This window comes from Hydra vulgaris, chromosome 01 (assembly GCF_038396675.1).
Source record: "Hydra vulgaris chromosome 01, alternate assembly HydraT2T_AEP".
Classification (NCBI taxonomy): Eukaryota; Metazoa; Cnidaria; class Hydrozoa; order Anthoathecata; family Hydridae; genus Hydra; species Hydra vulgaris.
In genome coordinates, this window is record NC_088920.1 from 49,939,662 (window position 1) to 49,962,500 (window position 22,839).

Genomic DNA, 22,839 nt, shown 5'->3' on the forward strand with positions numbered 1-22,839 from the left:
GTTTAAATTGCAACAAACAAAAATTGTAAAAACACAGTTGGAATACAAATAAATCACCGTGAATATTTCGTGAAAAAAATTACAAACAATAAATATTCACCAATAGTCTGTAGTCTCAAATAAAAAAATCAAAATATCAGATTTACGTTGTAAACTATCAATTTACAACATAATTCTCATATTTGGATTTTTACGTTTTAACTCGTCGAAAAAGTACTCTAACAAATCGTCGTCAAAACACTCCTTCGGACCTTCTATTGCAATCATCATCAAGCTTTCTAATGTGCTTTGGCTTAGCTGATTTCGAAGACGGTTTTTAACTATTTTTAATTTTGAAAAAAATCTTTCAACGCAAGCTACACTCAAAGGAAATATAAGGAGTAACTTAGTCAAAAACATACAATTAGCATAAACACTTATCAAAACAGGGTCATTATTAATCACTTTCCATAACTCTTGAGGCGTAAAATTGTTTCTTGACTTAATTAAATTTTTTACTATCTCTTGATCTTTTTCTTTCGATGTACGTATATCGAAACTGTTTTCCCATTCTCGGCGTTTATTAAATAACATAATTTTGAAACTTTCAAATTCGGTTTTTGTCTCAGTTTCTGAGATATCTGAAACTTGAACGTGTAATGCTCCAAATTTGTTACTGCTTTTTGGTTTGCCATAGTGAGCTATAAGTTGCTCTAAGCTTTCTTCACCATAACTAGAAAGTTGGCTGAGTGTTTTAGGCAATCGTCTTGGGTCAAAAATCGAAAGCGATTGCCAAAATTCCATTTGCACGAAAGTGTTTTTTAGTTCACTTTTAAAACTATTTACAAAAGATCTAAAAATGTTTAACTCAAACTCACTTAGGTCAAAGTTTTTATTTTTTTTTAATCGGCTTGTGGCTGGTAACGAAAAAATTATTTCATCAGACGCTGATTTCATTTCAAAAAAATTTTTTTCCGTGAAATACTTTCCGTCGAGTACCCGAAACTAAATCATTTAAACTATGATTTGCTTGATTGACATAAGTTGGAATGACGCTGAGACTAATTCCTACTTGCGGACTTTGTAGTGCTAGCACAAGTGGGCGAATCGCTTCAAACACATCTAAGAGCATTAATATTGTTGCAATGTTAGATTGTGAACTCGCTTGTATAAATAGCCCGAGTGCTTCTGCTTCTTTTCGTTCGGTGTAACATGTTGACAAAGCTTGTAAAATTTATAACCTTTGAACACAACTAAACAAGCTCGATCGTGTGCAATCCAACGAGTTACACTTGGACACACTGGAACTATGGATTCTAGTTCTCCATAGATTTCGGAGCATTCTTGCAACAAATGCATGGCTAGTGTGCGGTATTTAAAAAACTTCCATAGGTTAAGTAAAAAAATATCTACCTCCATAATAGGAGGAAAGTCTTTCAAAATATGTTTAAAACATAACGCAAGTTTGTGACTTGTACACCCAATCCAAACTCACAGTGGCACAGCATTTTCAATGTAAGTTTTTAAACCTCCTTTTACACCAGAATTGACGCTTGTTGTGTCCATACAAGCAAAGCGAGCATTTTTAAATGAGATATTGTTAGCTCTAAAAAAATTTTGAATAACATCAAAAACATTTGGAGCTGATAGACTAGAACCGGTGAGCTTACTTAAAGGAACTATCTCTATAAAATGTTCTTTAACGATGCCGTTGTGTTCGAAAGTGGCATGTATAGTTAACTGTTCAATCGAAGTAATGTCAGAAGTTTCATCCGAATAAAAAGAAAAACTCCCACCTCTTCTAAGTGACTGGAGTAAAGGATTTTTGACAAAATCAAAGATAATGTTTATATACTTTGCAATATATTTTGGAGACATATATGTTGCGTTTGCTGGGCCAGACAAAACGTGCGCCTTAACTTCCTTACAACCACACGCAGCAATAAGTTCAATAATGTCTGAAAAATTATGAGTATGTGCCCAGTTTATCCTGATTAACAAATGCGTGACTCTAAAGAAGGTTTTAATAACGAAGCGAGAGTTACTTGTTTTTAATGTTTCTTTTGCAAGAGTATTTTCACGCAGCATTTTCCAGATACTCGAGTCTTGCTTAGATATTTCATCAAAAGCTTGTTTATTTTTTAAAGCTATAGTATGCCTATGCGTATTTAAGTGATCTTTCGCACGCTCCGAGGGGTGATCTACAAATTTGCCAAGGTTTTCAATAAATGCACGATTACTTTTTTTTCCAGGGGCAAACGATATGCAAACTTTACAAAACCAACCTTGTTTTGATGACGAATAAAAAAAATCGGGAAAAAACATCTCATACTTTTCTGTTGTTTTATTTCGTAGGTCATCTACATTTTTGATTGGTATTTGTGCTGGTGTGACTTTGTTTTTTTTTCTTTTTCCAAGAACTGAAGTTAAAGGAACTGCGTATACATCGTTTTCGCTTTCAGCTAATGTAGACTGATGAGGATTTTTACTTATTGCTGATGTAGACTGAAGAGGACTTTCATTTACTACTGATTTAGACTGATGTGGACTTTCACTTACTGATGATGTAGACTGATGAGGACTTTCACTTACTGCTGATGTAGGCTGAAGAGGACTTTCATTTACTACTGATTTAGACTGATGAGGACTTTCACTTACTGATGACGTAGACTGATGAGGACTTTCACTTACTGCTGATGTAGGCTGAAGAGGACTTTCATTTACAACTGATTTAGACTGATGAGGACTTTCACTTACTGATGATGTAGACTGATGAGGACGTTCGCTAACAATAGATGCAGGCTGATGAGGACTTTTGCTTACTACTGATTTCCATTGTTGACTATAGTTTTGCACACTTGTTGTTTCTTTATGTTTCTCAAATAACGTTACAATATTTTTTGATTGAATTTTGTTATATTTTTTAAAAAATAGTATTTTCCATTATTTGAAGGCATTTTTGTTGTCGCTTTTATTTTATTGACTTAAATTGAAATTACTAATAGAACGTCAAAGATTTCAAGAATATCAAGGTCTTTGAAGCGAAACGTTTTCCATTAGAATGGAAATTTGTTCGAAAAGAATAGATAAAAAGTTAAAAAAATTTGCGTTGTTAAAAAAGGTTTCGTTACTTTAGTAAAATAAAACGTCTATATTTTATGAGTAAATTTTTTGGTCAAATAAAATGTTTGTAAGAAAAACTTTCACTGTATTTTACAATTAAATTCAATAAACAACTACGGCCGGGGGAGATTGGGAAGTAAATCATAGCGACAAATTTCTCTAAGTTGTAACTTTGAGTAAAATGTGTAAATTTAAAAAAAAATTGATTTTTGTATTTGTTAATTTTGTTTTAGTAAATTAAACTTTATGTTTATTAAAATTTTTGATTTGTAAATTTAAAAAAAAATTGTAAAAACTTATGTAAATGTAGTATTCTTTTTTTGTTTTACTCAAATAATTTATAACATTTACAAACACAAATGATTTAACTTAATAATAAAATGCTTACACTAAAATGCTATACCAGCAAATTTAATTTACTAACAGAATTTTTAATTACCTTAATAAAAACTTTTTATTCTTTTATTTAATGAAATTTTGAAATGACATTTACATCCACCAAAGTCATTTTTTGAATAATTACTGTGCTAAAATCTTTGTTATATTCTTAACTAAAGATAAACAGCCTTCGTTAGTTTAAAATTTTTGTATTGTAAATAAAAAGTCTAAAATAAAAACACGAATAAAAAAACAAAGTAACAGGCGAAATAAAAAATCCAAAGAACAACTGACGTCGTCAATTAAACGATACAGTTTTTATTTTATTTTTGAAGAAATTGCCGCGCTTTTTGAATGACTTTGAATTGAACGACTTCCTTCGCTTTTTCTTTAGTAAAGAAAGTAATTGTTTTCGTTCAACTTAATTATTTTCTTCATTTACTAAGTATTTCTACATTTCTTGCGTAACACTTAAAATCTAAGTCTGTTAATAAAAGGATTAAAGGTTGTTTTTTTAATAATTTTTTGAACTTTGGGAAATTTAAAAAAATTGGGAATTCCGCGTTATACGCGGTGCCATCAGGCTAGTTAACACTCTGTATATATATATATATATATATATATATATATATATATATATATATATATATATATATATATATATATATATATATATATATATATATATATATATATATATATATATATATATATATAATATCACATATAAAATTTCATTATCAGAAATGATAATAAAATTTTATATGTATTATAAATTTTGTAATTTTATTACAAATTACTAGATCATTAGACTATTGTCAACTTACACGTCGTCAACAAAAAACTTCTCTGGGCTCAAATTCTTTTTGTATGACTGTACCTCGAATTTGGAATGGTTTTTCTATGAACACGTGAAACTCAACCTCTTTAGAAACATTTAAAAAAGACTAAAATATGAATTTTTTATAAACCCTTTTTCAAACTCATTTTTTTTAACTTGTTTTATTTTTTTAACTTGTTTTTTAAACTTGTTTTAGTGCTTCTGAATTACTTCATCACTATTGTGATTGTTGTAAATAATGGAACTTTAATCTCTAATTATTATTACTATTATTATTATTATTATTATTATTATATATATATATATATATATACATATATATATATATATATATATATATATATATATATATATATATATATATATATATATATATATATATACACACACACATACATACATATATATACATACATAAATATATATATATATATATGTATATAAATATATATATATATATATATATATATATATATATATATATATATATATATATATATATATATCACAAAGTTCATTATTTGTACACGAAAATTGATAAATTAATCAAAAGTATTAAAAAAAGTTGATTTCCTTCTGGACAAAACAAGTGCAACTCGACAAAATGTTGACCAAGCTGTATTTCGCTATCAATATTTCGTGGCGAATCCTTTGTTATCGATCACAGCCTTGCATCTTCGAGGCATAGATTCGATCAGATGATCAATGAAACTTTGTGGAATTGCTGCCCAGGCCTTTTGGATTTGTTCAAAAAGTTGATCCTTATTACGAACACCTTCACGATTAATTCTGCGGTTGACGATCTCCCACAGGTTCTCGATAGGGTTGAGATCCGGAGATTTAGGCGGCCAATCCATCACCGATAGGTGGTTGTCTTGAAACCACTGCTTGACTACTTTTGCAGTGTGTTTCGGATCGTTGTCTTGCTGAAAAACCCATTTTATTGGAATATTCCATTCAGCATGAGGTAACATAACATCTTTCAGGATATTTTTATACATGAAACGATCCATTATTCCATCGTTCCGATGTATTAGTCCTGACCGTTAGCAGAAAAACACCCCCAGACCATTACATTGCCTCAACCATGCTTCATGGTCTTATGGCAGTAACGTAAATCGATGCGTTTTCCGGCCGGTCGACGTACACGGCAAATGCCATTGCTCCCATTGATGTTGAACTTCTATTCATCACTGAACGGGACAGTTCGCCATTTCTGCACATTCCAGTCAATATGAGATTTAGCAAACAGGAGTCTTTTCTTCTGGTTTTTTAGTGAAATCAGCGGTTTCTTTGCAGGGCGTCGAGAAAACAATCCGGCTTCAACAACACGTCGTCTGATTGTTCGGTCCGATACAGGCAGCTCTAATTGCTTTTGTATCTCAACTGATGATATCCAGGGATCCTTCTTGACGGATCTGACGATCATAGAATCCTCTCTAGAAGTGGTGGAACGCGGTCTTCCACCTTTGTTATCTGCTGCCAACTTCCCCGTAGAACGATATTTGGAACATAGTCTTGATACGGTCCATTTTTTCACGCGATATTTATCACAAATACTTTTTTGTGACATTCCACTTACGTAATCGCCAATAATTTTCTTTCTTAGTTCCAATCCAAGACTATCGGGAGCCATTTTTGCACTTGAAGTCATAAAAACAATAAAAATAAATAATCACGCTTCTCAAAGCTTACCGTGTTACATTTACCTTGTGATAATACAATAATGCTCTGTGGAACACAATGTCTTGGTTGGATGTGGACTGTATTGATGTAATGAAACACTTGTTGTATTTCACTTCTTGTATTGATGTTTTTCGATAAAACACTTTGATAAAACTCACTTCGATAAACTGTCTTGATAATACTGACTGATTGACTTCCATATACTGACTGAATTACATGTCGATTTACATGTCTCTTATATAGTAAAATGAACCTGTGTGAACCTGTTCTGGAAGATTCTAGATGCTTCTTTTCGATGCTTCTGGAAGCTTCTGAATGCGTCTGGATGCTTCTGAATGTTTCTGGATATTTCTGGATGCTACTGGATGCTTCCAGATGCTTCTTCTGGAAACTTCTGGAAGCTTCTGCACGCTTCTGGAAACTTCTGGATACTTCCTTTAATTATTAAAAAACTTCCGTGACGTTGACATGGACCAGACTTAAGAAAATGAAACAAACCAAAAAAGCTGCACTTGTTTTATCCGCTGCAAAATGGCACTTGTCAACGAAATTCTGCCTGTGTGCTGTCACCAGTCAGCTGATTGCTCATGTCATGGCATGCTATGACTCCAGACTCCTGAACTGTTTGCTGTGGTAGTATAGTTCGTTTCGTTTTTAAGACATGTAAAATTAGGAACACTTTTTAGCATTGTTCGATGTTGGTTGCAAATGTTTTGTCCAATACTGTATATATATATATATATATATATATATATATATATATATATATATATATATATATATATATATATATATATATATATATATATATATATATATATATATATATATATATAAGAAAAATTTTTTTTTTAACCTTTACGCCATAATTTAGCCACTCCATAGTAAAATTGATTTTTGTGAAAAAATTATGGGATTGGCTAATATATATATATATATATATATATATATATATATATATATATATATATATATATATATATATATATATATATATATATATATATTGAAGAGCAAGTTTCCGGCCATTTTGTACTTTATTTTAAAAAAGTTAACCATTTTAAATTATTACGAGATATAGGAAACAAAATAATTTGGTAAAGTATTTTTTATGGATGTATTTATTATAACTGCAAGTTTACGTGTGCAATTGTTTCCAGCCACTTAGTGCACTTTTATTTTTATTTTGATATGTATGCATATTAAAACTTGACAATTTAGGTGATCATTGGCAAATTATAATTGGATCCTCTTATTCTTTAGCCGATTAATAGTTCTTAATACTTATATGGCTAAATAGCCCCATTTCATGTAGTTATAGTAACTACGACTAACATCTGGGTTTTTATTAAAAGGTTTTTTTTTTTTTTTTTTTTGTTCTTTTTATTACAATAAGAATAAAACTCGTGTTACATGTTAAAATAAATCGTTAAAATATATTATATAAATACTAAAATATATATATATTTTTTAATATAAAGAACGCGGAGACTCGCAGAAGACTTGTCATCGAGAACCGCTAGAACGTTAAATAGGGGAGACCGGGGCTAGTTGGCTCGGTTTTTACTCTATGAGCTCTGTAGCCCTAACAGTACATTTTTTTGAAAATATTAAAGTGTAGTCTTAAAGAGTATGGATTAAGGTATCTTATAAAATTTGCATTCATTTACAAAAAAAAATTCTTGGGGCCTCTCCGGACTCTCAAAAAAAAAAAAAAAATTTGCGCCAACTTACCCCACCACGGGGTAAGTTGGCGCAAACTATAAAAATGATTATTGATGCACTATTAAGTGCAAAATTAATAGAAATTTTTTTAAAATTAATTTTTGCAACAATTTTATCCCAAAATTTAATATTACTTTTAGCTGGTACCAAATATTAGTCCGTATAAAAGCCAAACAGTAACCCACCTTTTATCTGTGGAAAAAAAAACTAAACAAAATTTTTTTTAAATTTTTTTGTAAGAATAAATATTTTCAATATTGTTAAAAATAAAAAAAATAAAAAATAAAAATTTTATAAAAATAAATATTTTTTTCCATAGTAAATGCTATGAGCCAACTTACCCCGTGAAAAATTTGTCAACTTACCCCGAAAGCTTTTTTTTTAATAAACAGTCTATAGATCCTGAAAAACGGCAGCTTTGAAAAAAAAGTCTGACTGGATATAGTAAACCAACTGTGACTGGAACTTTTAGAATAATTTTTTTTTCATACGAATAAATATTTTCTTCGTAAAGTAAAAAGGAAGCGATGTTCTAAAAGTTACGTTTTTGTCCAAAAAACGCATAAATCTCAATATCTCCCATGCGCATGCGCGAATCCTGACAATACTACAGTGAATGATGAAATGGTCAATGAGGAAGTTTCTGAGTAATTTTTGTCACTTTCTGTTGAAAGGCTCTAAAGATAAACGCAGTTCGTCAACTTACCCCTGCGGCCAACTAGCCCCGGTCTCCCCTACAATAAAATAAAGTTACAAGATAAAAACTCTTGACTTGACAAAAATATAAATATCGTTAGTGGTCAAATATATTCAAAACTAAAATATAAAGCTATCTTATGAAGCCATCAAAACCAAGCATTCAAAAATAAAGAAATATGTCATCAATTTTAAAAATTATTTCTTTTAGTTTTTTTTTAAATACTGGATAACTCCATTCATGAGTAAAATCAAAATTTTTTAAGACTATTTTGTTCCATAAAAATGCTCCACGGAATGGAATGCAGGATTTGCCGATATTTGTTTTACATTTTGGTTGTCGTATAAAATTATTATTTCGGAGTATATATTTGTTTTTTCTTTACATGAATATAAATCACTAAAAGAAACTGGACATAAATTAATTTTACATTTAAACATAAAACAAAGAACGTTGAAAATATTAACCTCATAAATATTAAGAATGTTCATGTTAAATAAAAGAGGCTTTGCATGAGTAAAACGATCTTTTAAATTTATAAGACGTGCTACATGCTTCTGTTGACAATGGAGAGGTTTTAACTTACTATTGTGCGTACTCCCCCACGCGACATTGCCATAACTAATATGACAGTGTATCAAAGAGTAATATAACTTAATTAAAGTATGTCTCATTAAAATACTTCTTGATTTATAAAGAATTCCAATACTTTTGGATATTTTATGGCATAAGTTATCGATATGGTACTTCCACGATAGATTTTCATCTATAATGATACCTAAAAAATTTGTGTACGTGATTCTTTTTATAGGAATGTTATCAAGAATAAGCACAGGCATTTTGCATGGTAGAATATGCTTTTTTGAAACTGGATGAAAGAGAAAAAATTTGGTTTTTTCAATGTTTAGCGAAAGTTTATTTGAACCAGTCTGAAATTTTTTTCAGTTCAATATTCATATCATGAAACAAATGATTGATGTTTTTGTTGGATAGAAAAAGATTGGTATCATCCGCTCTATATAGATCATTTATATAAATAAGAAATAATAATGGTCCAAGTATGGAACCCTGCGGAACTCCACAGGCTATTTCTAAAACATTTGAAGGGGTAGATTCATCAATGTAAACAAATTGTTTACGATTTTTTAAGTAGTTTTTTAATAATGTCAAGACTTCACTGGTGATACCATATTGTTTCAGTTTTTTTTATGAGAATGACGTGATTGATGGTATCAAAGGCTTTAGATAAGTCTATAAAATCGCCTAAAGTAAACTGATTTTTCAAAGGAATTTGTAATGCATCGAGTGAGTTGAATTACTGCGTGTTCAGTTGAGTTATTCTTTTTAAAACCATACTGATTGTTATAAAGTATATTATTAACAGAGAGATCTTATAAATGTCAAAAACATTGATGCATTAAAAAAAAAAAATGCGTGTCAAATTTCGTAAAAGGTATTACTTTTGCTGTGTTTGTAAAATTTTTTTCGTAAAAGGTATTACTTTTGTTGTGTTTGTGTTTGTAATTTTATTTAAAATATGTTTGTTTTAATACAAATCTTTATTAAATAATACATAAAAAATAGTGTTCATTTTATAAAAAAAAACGGACTTTTCATTTAAGTTGCAAGGATCGAAGTTCATCGAGCAGATTTTTTTCGCTTGATAATTTATCCAGCTAAAAGATAAAGATATAGATACATACATATATACATACATATATAATTTTTCCGTAATTTAATTATTTTGATTTTTCTATTATTAGTTACTAATATAAGGTAAATAATAAGGTGCTTCAAGAAGTTAAAGTTAATTTTTTTATTTTTTAAAAAAGTAAAGTATGGGTTCAAAGTTCTAGGGCCAATTGATACTTTATGTTATATGCTTACTAAGTCGTTATAAAAATAAAAACAATGACGAAACGAAACTTTTTCAACTAAAATAGATTTAAATGTTTGAATATTCCTTCTTGACTATTTGGGTATAATTTTAAACAATTATTACACAATTACATATACAAAATTATCCTAAGGCTCTATTTTATTCATTTCTTAATATCGACATAAATACAACAATTTTTTTTTTGAAACCTATTTCGATGGAGTGTTCCGACTGTGTAGAGGAATTACAATTATCTAAACCTTTAAACATAAACCGCGCAAAAATACTGCATTTTTAAGCGCAAACTAATATAAAAGTTGTAATAATAGTATACTTTCCAGTAATTATGGTTTAAAAAAAAATACCATCTATAAAAGGTTTATGAAGGCGTGATTTTTAAAATAAAAATAACAAAATCCTGATATCTAACAAATTATGTTACTTTTATAAAATAAAACAACCTACCTGATTTTTTTCAAGAACTTTGCCATCCTTTTGATTTTTTTTTAAATCTTCTATCTGCTTTAATTTCTATTAACAAAATTGTTTTACATTAATTTAAAAAGAATTGAATTATAATTATAAGTCGTAATCATCTAATTATTAAGTACTTATTTTATCTTGTTATTACTTCTAATCTAGTAATTAAAAAATAAATATATCTAAAGATTAAATTAATACTTTTGAAAATGTAGAAATTTAACTTTAATTTAAGACAAAAGATGAACTTTATAAGCAATAACCACCTTTTTGATCCCTTTGATCTTTTTATCTATTTCTGGATCACCTGTTGAAACACTTAAATTGTTAGTTGGATCTTCTGACAATTTCTAAAAATATTCAAAATAAAACACTACTTATTTAAAACTACCAACTTTATTTTTATTTTAAATAATCAAAAGCATCTATAAAACGTAATAACATAAATCAATTGAAGACATAAGTGGATGAAGTTAAGTTACTTCAGTATGAAACGTAATAACATAAATCAATTGAAGACATAAGTGGATGAAGTTATGTTACTCCAATTTGGAACTGAGATTATAACTGAATTAAAGTTTTGAACACATCTTGTTATAGATATTTTTCTATAGCAAAGATATGTAAATATTTATGGAGCAATGCAGTAATACAAATAGCATTACTAATGGATCAATGTATTCAAGTCTCTTAGCATCTACATTTATGATATGTATTGTTGTGGGTGAATTGATGTGTAACAAATAGAGTTATGTTATAAAAGTATTTTAAATTCATGTGTTTTAAATTCATGTAAAAGAGCGTTAATTAAAAATTTTATTCGCATAAAAAAGTGAAATAATTAATTCATTAGTTTTATAGATTATATAATTAGTTAATTTACAGATTTAAACTATAGATTAAACTTTATAGATTCGTAATATATGTAGAACTATAATATCTAATTTATATTTTAAACACTTTAAATGTTTCATAAATATATTCTTAAGAAAAAATTACATTGCTTCCATTAGATACACCCTCTTGTTTGGATTTTGATTTATTTTCTCTTTTCTTTTTGTTTTTAATAGCTGCAGCTGATAAGTTTTCACTATTACGTTGATTTTCTGGAGGTTCTTCATCATGCTAAACAATAAAATAAGAATTTTTTTAAAGATATAATTATTAGTATTACATTTTCAAATTAATAACGAACAAATATAATAAGATTAAATTTAATACAAATCAACAACATAGATAAAGTAAAGTAAGTAAGTAAAGATTGATATATATTGATCAACATTAGTTATTAAAATAAAAGTATTTTAGTATTACATATATATATATTAGGGTGGTGCTAAAAACAACTTTTTTGAAAATGTCAGCTGACAACCCCTAAATGTGTTTTATATAATAAAATAATACTGGATTTAAAAAATTTTTGAATAAAAAATATTTTTACGGGTGCCACAAGGCCCTTATACATCAAACAGGTCCCGAATAATAAAAAAAAAAAGTTTTTCAAAAGTATGTCATGTTGGGTCTCAAACGAAGCAAAATCATATACAAATTTCAAAAATAATATTTATTTTATAAAAAAACATAGATAAAAAAAATTATAATCAAAAAATCTTGTTAAATTCCCTATTTTTCATTTTTAGTTAAAAAACGTAACTTTTTGTTTACTAAAATCTAAAAAAAAAATTTAATTATAAAATGATTCATATTTTTGAAATTTTTATATATTTTTGCATCATTTGAGACCCAACATGACATCCTTTTGAAAAACTTTTTTTTTTATATTATTAGGGACCTGTTTGATGTATAAGGGCCTTGTGGCACCCGTAAAAATATTTTTTATTCAAAAATTTTTTAAATCCAGTATTATTTTATTATATAAAACACATTTAGGGGTTGTCAGCTGACATTTTCAAAAAAAGTTGTTTTTACCACCACCCTAATATATATATATATATATATATATATATATATATATATATATATATATATATACATATATATACATATATATACATATATATATAAAATATAAAGTGCTGACCTAAACCTGCAAAGAATATACATATTTATGTGCATATGCGTATATGTGTGTATATACATATCAGAGTTAATAAAATAATTTAGCTTGCCGACCTTCCTATTCTCCCCAAAAGCTATAATATTAATTTTTGTTGAAAAACAGAATTATGAAAAATGAAAAAGAAGAGAGTGGTATTAGGTTTTTGCTATAATTTTGGAGATATGATCAGGAGGTAGAGCAGAGGAGTTATAGATAAAGTTATAGATAACAGTTATAGATAAGGTTACAGATAATTGATTATCAGTATTTCTTTTTTTAGATAAAAACAAAGAACCAGAAGTACAAAAACTTAATAAAAATAATATTAAAAAAAAGCAAGGTTGTGACTTATAAATTATGATTTATCAGATTTAATTCAGCCTCAACCAAAACCTAGTCTCACTTTATCAAACTCATTTTTCTTTCTCTCATTCTCAACTTCACTAAACTCATTTTTCCTCTACTCATTCAGCAAAGTTTTACTTCATTTACTCCTTTTGCATATTCTAAAAACTTTTATTGATCTAGTTTTTTTTCCTGCACTTCAATCCTTTGGAACTCTTTACTACTTTCATGTTTTTCTGACTCATACAACAAACAACTTTACAAGTCTTCTGTCAACCATTTCCTTGCTCTTTAACACTATTTTTTACTTTCTAGTAACTCATAATAGCGGTTGCTTGCAGCCTTGTTAGGAATGAGATTTAAAAAAAAGAAAAAGAAAAAGTTGTTTTGTCAAAAAACATTTCAAGCTGATACCAACCCTATTCAGAAGAATATTAGAAAATTTTATTAAAAAAAACAAACTCGTAAACAATTTTCCAGATTTATGAAAAACACAAGGGAAATATGTATGTGTTTAACCTCTATTCCCAAATCTATGAGTCATTATATGTTAAAATCAGCTAAACAAATTCAGAGTCAACAAAATCTGTTTAACCAAACTTCTTCAAAACTTTTATTTACAAAAAGATTTCCCAGCAATAACTAGAACTTAACCTCAAAATTGTAAGAACCAAAATTGTAATAAACAAAAAAATTTCACATATAACATTTCCTTGCACTAGTTTTAACAACTTAATAAAAAAAAAATTAAATAGCCCGTGATCTGATAAAATCTGATGAACTATTTTCTATTAAAAGATTAGTGATACAAAATACAATCACAAAAAAGAGTTTTTTTGTGATTTTTTAAAAAAAACTCTTATATTGGGGTGTTTGATTTCGCTTTCTAAACAGTTTCGGAAAGTAGTGTCCTCTGATTTGGAAAATGTTTGTAAATTATACATATTTATATTGGGAAATATTTATTTAACTATACTTTAATGTTTGAAGGCAGAAAAAATGAAAACTTTCAACTTTTCGGAAAGTAGATTGAATTTAATATATTTCCTTTAGATTTTTACATGGCATTAAATTTATAGTTTTAATATTATTCAAATTTGACCTTACTTCCTTACACTGTCCAATCACTTCCCATTGGAAAGTAAAATAAAAATTTAAACAATTTTTTTTTTAATTTCCTTTGTTTAATTAGATTTCTTTTTTACATAGTTGAATATATCATAGTCAATAGAACTTATCTCTGGTCAAGAAATAAAATATTTTGACAAAATTGTCTTATTGTTTAAAAATATCACAATCACGTGATCAAATAAGTGCAAAAAATTTTTTTCAATTAAAGCATAGTCATTAGAAGTTATCCCTTAGTTAATGGAAGTTATTCCTTAGAAGTTATCCCGGGATGACTTCTATTGACTATGGTTTAACTAAGGTTCCACTATTTTATTTTATTACTTTAATAAATTATAGAAAGTGAGATCGCAGTTTATTTGGCATCTGAAGTATATTTATTTTGAATTTGATTTAAAAAGAAAAAATAGTAAAAAAAAAAATGCTTGTATTTCCAAAATACCAGCCTTTGTTTATTTTATAATTTTTGGCATTAAATTAAGAACTCTTTAAAATTAAATAAATAATTAAATTCAATTTAACTAAATAATTAAAAATAAATAAATTCATCAACGGTAATAAATATATTTGTTTTTTAAAATTAGCAATAAACCATTTTTAACTTTAAGTGCGCAAATAGTTCAGTTATGGATCGGAGATAACTTATGCAACGCAAAATTTATTTAAAAAACAGAAGTAGGAGATATTAGGCTCATTTTATTTAAATGATTTTCATTAAACTTATTGCACTAATTTAATTTTTTATTTAAATTGCACTAATTTAATTTTTTATTTAAAAGACTCTGCAAGGGAAAACTTTTGATCTTTTTTGTTTTGTTTATTGTGAAAGTTTGCATTACATAATTTATGGACAATCCCTTATAAGAATAATAGATACTTATAAGGGATCGTCCTTATGTCTTTGCGTAATCAAGCCAGCTCATTTAATAAACAGTAGTTCTTAATTTTACATTAAAACTTTTTTTTTCTTTGAAATTAATATATTGGAACAGGTCTTAATAAGCTCTGGGTCATCGGAAATTGATAAAATATACAGGAATTAAATAAAAAAATTTAATTACTTTTCCAATGGAAAGTGATTGGAAAGTAATTAAATTTTTTTTGAACATTGAGCACTCTGTAGAATACACTAACATAATTTTTTTTTGTTAACCATTTCTGAATAGTTAAACAGCAAGGTTGAGCTTTTCAGTAACTCAGTACTTAAAAAAAGTGTTCACATTTTTAACATGTAAATGCCACTCAAAAGAAAACAAATGCAAGTATATAAATCAGCACATAAAGCAAAAAACCTACTAATAAAAGTTTCTTCACAGGAGTATCTCTTGCTGAAGGAGGCCTATAAACCTCTTTTTTAACTAAAAAGATTATAAAAATTTAGTTTATGACGTATATTAAAAAAATACAAAATACAAAAAAATTTAAATAAAATAAAATATATTAGTTAAATAAAATAATAAATAATTAAAACAAAAATAAGTAACAATACATCTATTAAATTTTTAAAAAGTAACTTAATAAAGTTTTTACAAAAATAACCTTTATGATTATTACCTCATAAATTTAACCTTAGCCTAGCACAGAATAAAATTTTGTAATAGATGACACTGTGTATAGCTATGTACTATTCTTGGCTCTTTTTTATAAACTTAATTTTGATGAGTATGTATATATAGGTATACACAGGTTTTATATCAAGCTGTCACAAAAGAAAGACCTATTCTAAACAATCAAAAAGTGTTGGTTTTTTTTCAAGCTGTTACAAAAAAATGACCTAAAACAATAAAAAAGTTTTTTATCAAGATCAGAAAGCATAGCTGTATCACCAGCAAAAAGAAATGAAAAATGTTTTTAATAAGCAGCTAAAAAAAGAATTTGTGACATGCTGTTCTTTTTTTAGCTGTCACAAAGAATTTGTGACAGCTAAAAAAAGAATTTGTGACATGCTGTTCTTCTCTGTAAGTTCTCTTTGTTTGATGTATCTTTTCAAGATACATCAAACAAAGAGAACTTACAGAGAAGAACAGCATGTCAGACTTAATTGAAAACCTTTAGTATATATAGAGCAATATATAAATAGTAATACAAATACTGTTACCCTTACTTCATTGCTTCTAATGCACATTAGAAACTTTCTGTTAACAAGTCAGAAATAGAACATGAATTAAAACCCATATTGATTGTAAGAGAGTAAGCTAGTAAGTAAGGCCTCAAGATGAGATATAAGAAAAAATATTTTAAAGTCTAGAGGCTATTAATAAAAAAAAGACTAATTGAATGAGTTAGAGAGATCAGAGCTCTGAAGTTTTAAAAAATAAGATTATTTCCTAGCAGTCAAAAAAATAGATTCAGCTAGCCACTATACTAATATATATTACTACATTTACAATGCATATATGGACCTTGTCTAGAAAATCAACAATATTGTAATAATTATCGAGTCAACAGCATATAGAGCCACATTAAAAGGAAAATCATTAACATACATAAGAAACAACAAAGGACCAAAGACAAAACCATGTGATACTCCAGAAGCTCTTGTCTCACTACTTTGAATTAATGCATAATAAAAGCTATCTGTTGTTATGGTTAACAAAACAGAAGTAAAACAAAAGTATCAAGATTCCTAATGATTGTCAGCAAGAATCTATCAAGTCTTGCTTTAAAAGAGTTCAAAGACTGCGCATTCACTATGTGAACCGGTAATGCATTCCATTCATTCGCAATACGGTTATTAAAAAACTCTTGTCGAGACGAAGAACGCTTGACATTTTCTTTTTCAATTCTTAGATTATGACCTCTTATTGCTGATGCTGGTCCGTTTGCTCGCAATGACAGTGCAAATTGTTGTGGTTTAAGCCATGTAATGTGATCTATACTGTTCAATAATTCATACTTTTGTATTAGATCGCTGCGTAAACGCCTAGTCTCCAATGTTGTCAATTTTATTTTGGATAGTAGAAGGTGATTTGAATTGAATTCTTAAGGACCTTGCTAATAATAATAAAACTTTTTTTAAACAAATATAAAAACTTTTTAAATGTTTAAAATTAAACAGAATTAAATTTAAAAAAAGTAGGTAGTTATTTATAATAGCCTTTTCATTTAAACACAGAATTAGTACCGCTAATGTCATTTGTATTTGATAAAAATAATCTAATTTGGCATATTTGTACTCGTATTGTATTTAATTTAAAAATTTCTTAAATGTTTGTATTTGATTCTTCTATTTAGTAGACCATTTTATCAGTCTTGTCTTGAAAAAATCAAGTACAAATATTTGTATTGGATTAAGAAATGCCAATAACATATATTTGTATTTAAATTTTGAAATCTAGAATTAACATATGTGTATTTGATCAAATATATTTGACCCCAACCCTTGTCTTGGCTACAAAAAAAATGAACATGATGATGTGATTTTAAACCTGAATGGACAGAAATGTATCCTTTCATTACCAACATATTTAATCTGTAATGAAAGGTTGTTGAATAACAAAAATTATTTATGTCTTAATACTTTTTTTGTGATTTTAAAATAAAGAAGAAACATTTAAAAAAATAAAAGATGTTCCACTTTATGCAAAAAACAGTACATGACATTAAAAAAAAAAAAAAACTAAAAATAGCAGAGAATGCGACATCTCAATAATTTCTGATTTAAAACCATCGCCTATATTTTATTTGGCATATGAAAAGCCATAAGACATTAAGAATACCTCACAAGTTGGATTAGTAGAGCAATATTTATCCTGCCAGGGTATTCTTGAAGAACTACTAACTTTGATTCTGCTCAAAACATGTGAAAAAAAAACAACATCATTTCTTCAATATTAAAATTTTTGATAGAATGTGAAATTGATGCAAATAAAGTAATATCCATTGATACAGTGCAAAGAGTATGACTGGTAAAAATGAGACAATTTTCATGAGATAAGTTTTCAGATTTTACTAATGGAGATTTTCTTATCATCAAATGACTTTATCTGATCCTTGGCTCATTCTGATTGTATTAAAACAAGCAACTTCGAAAATAAGGCAATAGTGCAAAGGATTAGATTTCCTCAATTAAAAGCGCTAGGTAGGCTATTATTTGTTTTCTCCCCCTATACAACCTTAAAAAAAAATTGTACATCAAAAATTGCAGATAAATATTTCTCATTAGAACTATGAAAGCACAGCAAACATACTTTAGCACAATTCAGTATGATAGAGCCTTATTAGGCATTAGGTGATAAAGCTGAAATTAGTTCTGGTTTTCAAATTCTCAATTTATTAAAAACCATGAACACTGTTCTAATAATAAAAGAATAAATTTATGACTGCAAAAATAATGACAGTCAAAACTTGCATATTTTAATTTATTGTTTATTTAAACATCAGTTAACTCAAAATAAAAGTCTGAAAAGTATTTGGGGTTATTTTAAAATCAACCATTAAAAAAATATACTCAAGTTTAAGTACTTTTGCATTAAACATAATATTAAAATCTAATTTTTGTTTGGGGAAACTTTAAAGAATTATTTATTTTAAAAATTAAATGTTTTATATTAGACATTAATTGATAATAAAATTAATGATAAAAGATATAATTTAAATTTTGTTGTTTAAGTTTTTTTGTTTTGTTTTGAAATAACTTTAAGTGGTTTAAATTAGTTTTTATGTCTTTTTTTAAGCCATCTTTAATTTTAAATAAATATCTGCATTAGAAAGCTATAAACATTTAATTGACAGTTATATTTGATTTATAAGAAAATATTAAATGATCACCAATAAATTTTTTAGACTGCAGTAATTTGCGGTTGTTTCATTTTAATATTACAATGTAGTGTGTGCTTTTTTTTTCTAGTTTTATCGGATGATTTATCAATTGAATTAAAATATTAAGAATTTGAATCATAATTTTTAATAATAATAATAATATTAATAATATGGCTTTATAATGAGATTTTATTATAATTTCAAGATCAATATAAATGTTTTTATTGAATAACAAGCTATTGAGTTTTGTGATAAAAACAGAGTTAACAGTTTTCAAAAAATTATATTTTAAAGACCTGAAGCATTTCCAGATAACGCAATTCGCGATCACTTAATCCGAGCCTTGTTATCCTTAGGAAACTCAGCTTAGGGCTTGAGTTGGCTGTTGAATTTTAATCACAAAAAATATCTCAGTTTACACTGCAAACAAGTTTTGCAATATTGTTGATACTCTTATATTAATGAATGGCAACCCTCTCACTATGTGAATAGCAACACTCTTACTGAGTGAATGGCAACAATCTTATTGAGTGAATAGCAACACACTTATTGAGACCATTGCTTTATGTCTTCACATCACTTTATGTCTTATCAGTCACAATTGATCTCTCATAGAAATCAAATATATCATTCATTGCAAAGTTTGCCATCTGTTAAGGTAGCCTCTCTTTATGATGCTCACCATTTATTTACTCCCAATTCTATTCTCTACCTTAATAAAGCTCTTATTTGTCCATGTACGGAACACAGTTGTCAAATTTAGGCTGGTTCTATAGATATGCTTTCTCTTTTAGACAAGGATACACATTGTAAGCACATTGTAAATGTAGTTTCACCTGCTCTAACTGCCAAGTTTCAGCCTCTGTCTAGTTGCATCTCTTTTATTTATTTATTTATTTAGGTAATCTTTTAAAAAACTATTAAGTCTACAGAATTAATATCAACTAATATTAAGATACTAATATTAACTACATTTAGTAATATACATAACTAATATTAAGTACATTTAGTAATATTTTTATATTTTTTCTTAAATTTGTTCACCTGGACTTAGATGTGCATGATAAATCACTCATCACATTACAATGACATTTTATGCAGGAACTGCATTGCATACATCAACAAAGAGGTTAAGTTAAGGCTACTACAAAGAGGTTAAGGTTAAGGTTACTTATGTTTGAAGAAAATCAATTTGAAGTACAAAAATAAATTAAAAGAATAATATATACATATATAAACATTATTATATATATAATATATGCATTAGTGCACATAGTAGTAGATGTGCATGCATATGTGTTTGTGTGTGTGTATCAAATGTGATATTTGCATACAGAGTTATTATTACCTTCAGCCTGAACAACTACACCACTTAGTTTAGGTGCTGGAAAAGATCCATCTGGGTATGGTTGCCAAGTAGTCTATAAAATAAATACATTACTCATTTATGATTGTTAAGTTAGCTGATACAAGCAATATAAAATATAATATTTTGATACAAAAAAAAAAAAAAAATTTCTTAATTTCCTGAATTTAAAAAAACATATAATCTTAAATAAGTTTACTTTTACTAATTAAAATTTAAAAAAACATTTGCAGTTTAAAATACTTTTTCACATTTTCACAATGTGAAATCTGATTTTGGCATTAAAATATTTTTATCAAAAACAAAGAAACTGACAGCTTTGTAAATGAACTGCAGGATCCACTAGTACACACACAATATAAACAAAACTAAAAGAAACATGTACATATATATATATATATATATATATATATATATATATATATATACACATACATACATACATACATACATATATTAATATATCCGACTAGGAGTGTGTGTGTCTATATATATATATATATATATATATATATATATATATATATATATATATATATATATATATATATATATATATATATATATATATATATATATATATATATATATATAAACCAGTAGAGCTTGGATGAAAGCTTCATCATATACTTTTTAACATAAAAAATGCAATCTTTTTTTTTTTTTTTAATAAAAAGATTTCTTGCCCTAGCCAAACCCAAAGTGGATCTAAGATAATATTCACTTTGTTATTAAACTAACTTTTTATACCACCCTTAAATAAAGAAACCCGACATTTCTTTATTTTGACCCTAACCATTAAATTAATTTGCAACATTATTCCTGATTCTGTTTTTTGACAGTCAAAAATGCAATGATTTGGAACATTAATCCTTGTTCTGTTTTCGACAATCAAAAATGCAACAATTCACTCATTGCAACATTCTGATTTTTCATTTATTTCTTGATATTTCTGGTCTTGAACTTATAACTTCATTTTTAGATTAAAACTGTCAAAAACATTTAAAAATAATTTAATTTAGTGTGGGTTTTAAAAAATATACATATACATAATTAAATACCACACCTGATACAATTCCTTCGAATCAACAGAGTGTATCATTTTACCACTAAAATGCCATATCTTGTAGCTATGATATATATAAAGATTATACATAAAAAAACAAGAAATAAAAAAGAATATTTAATTCGAAATATAAATGATAAAAAACAGATTTAAACAGATAAAAAAATAAGATTATTATTTTTTTATTTATTTATCTTTATTATTATTTTTTTTTACTTATCACCTTTCTGCAAACATTAATGACTTAATTTTCTTAATAAACTTTAGTTGCACCTGGTGAGACATTTTATTTTAGATAAAACAAACAAGATATGTAGAGAGCCAAGTAAATATGATTTGGTTTTGGCACTATCTTTTCCCTAATTTTTAAAGTTAAAAAGATTATTATTTTTAAAAAGAACTGTAATAATAAGATGTTAAAAAAAAAAAAGGGGGGGGGGGGAAAATTTTCTTCATAAATTGCACTAAAAAATTTAAAAAAAATTTTAGTTCACTTTTAAATTTAGCATTCTGATGATTCAGAAAGAATTTAATGTTTGGTAGCCAGTACAAACACAGAGAAAAAATGAACAGAAACTCTGTGCAAAATTAATCAAACAATCACTTTACTATGCTCAGGATTCACACAGAAGATTCGGTTTCACACAGAAGATTCAGATTTACACTTTACCTTGAATTTGATCGATTTTTGTGGTTTGATTATTTATTGAAAAATATTTTATTTATAATTTTAAACCATGTAAACCTAAAATTAGTAAAATATGGAGTTGAAATTAGAAAAAAAAGGATAAAAATTAAGAAATCAACACAAAAATATTGATACATTTTCAATAGGACTCGGAAACCGGTGGAAACCACAACCAGTTAACCGGTTTTTTGTTCGATTTTCCAGATACCGAAAAACGGTTTTTTTAGAAGAAAAAACCCGCAAAAGCGATTGTTAATTAAACATTTTGATAAATACTTTGAATTTTCTACTTGTATTAAGTTATTACCAGATTTCCCACAGATTTCTTTTTTTGAGAAGTTATCAATTGATATTGAAAATACAAATATTTCGAGTATATTGGATTTTAAAAAGTACTTTGATAACGCATTTCCTTTTATCTATTTTTTTTTTTTTTACCAATTATTAATATATACAGATTGACAAAATATTTTAACATTGTTTAAATTTTATTATCTAAATATTAATACGCTAATGAATATTATTATTATTAGTGCGCATAGTTACGCATAGTTTCGCCTATTGTTCGTATTGTTACTTACGGTTCTGTATTCTGTAAAATACACTATTTTTTAGTTTTTAAGTAGTTTCTAGACTTT

The 22,839-nt window shown here is 27.0% G+C and overlaps 1 protein-coding gene across 1 annotated transcript in view; it reads right to left on the reverse strand.

Moving 5' to 3' along the window:
- Positions 1–9,969: 9,969 nt before the first annotated feature.
- LOC100215133 (eukaryotic translation initiation factor 2A) overlaps positions 9,970–22,839 on the reverse strand; it is a 43,468-nt gene continuing 30,598 nt past the window's right edge. Inside the window, exons 14-20 of the mRNA XM_065788478.1 lie at positions 21,514–21,577; positions 20,430–20,502; positions 15,617–15,678; positions 11,788–11,913; positions 11,055–11,138; positions 10,774–10,839; positions 9,970–10,105 (exon numbers count right to left, since the gene is read on the reverse strand). Coding sequence (XP_065644550.1) covers positions 10,043–10,105; positions 10,774–10,839; positions 11,055–11,138; positions 11,788–11,913; positions 15,617–15,678; positions 20,430–20,502; positions 21,514–21,577 — 538 coding nt within the window. The 3' untranslated portion in view covers positions 9,970–10,042. The remainder of the gene's footprint in view (positions 10,106–10,773; positions 10,840–11,054; positions 11,139–11,787; positions 11,914–15,616; positions 15,679–20,429; positions 20,503–21,513; positions 21,578–22,839) is intronic.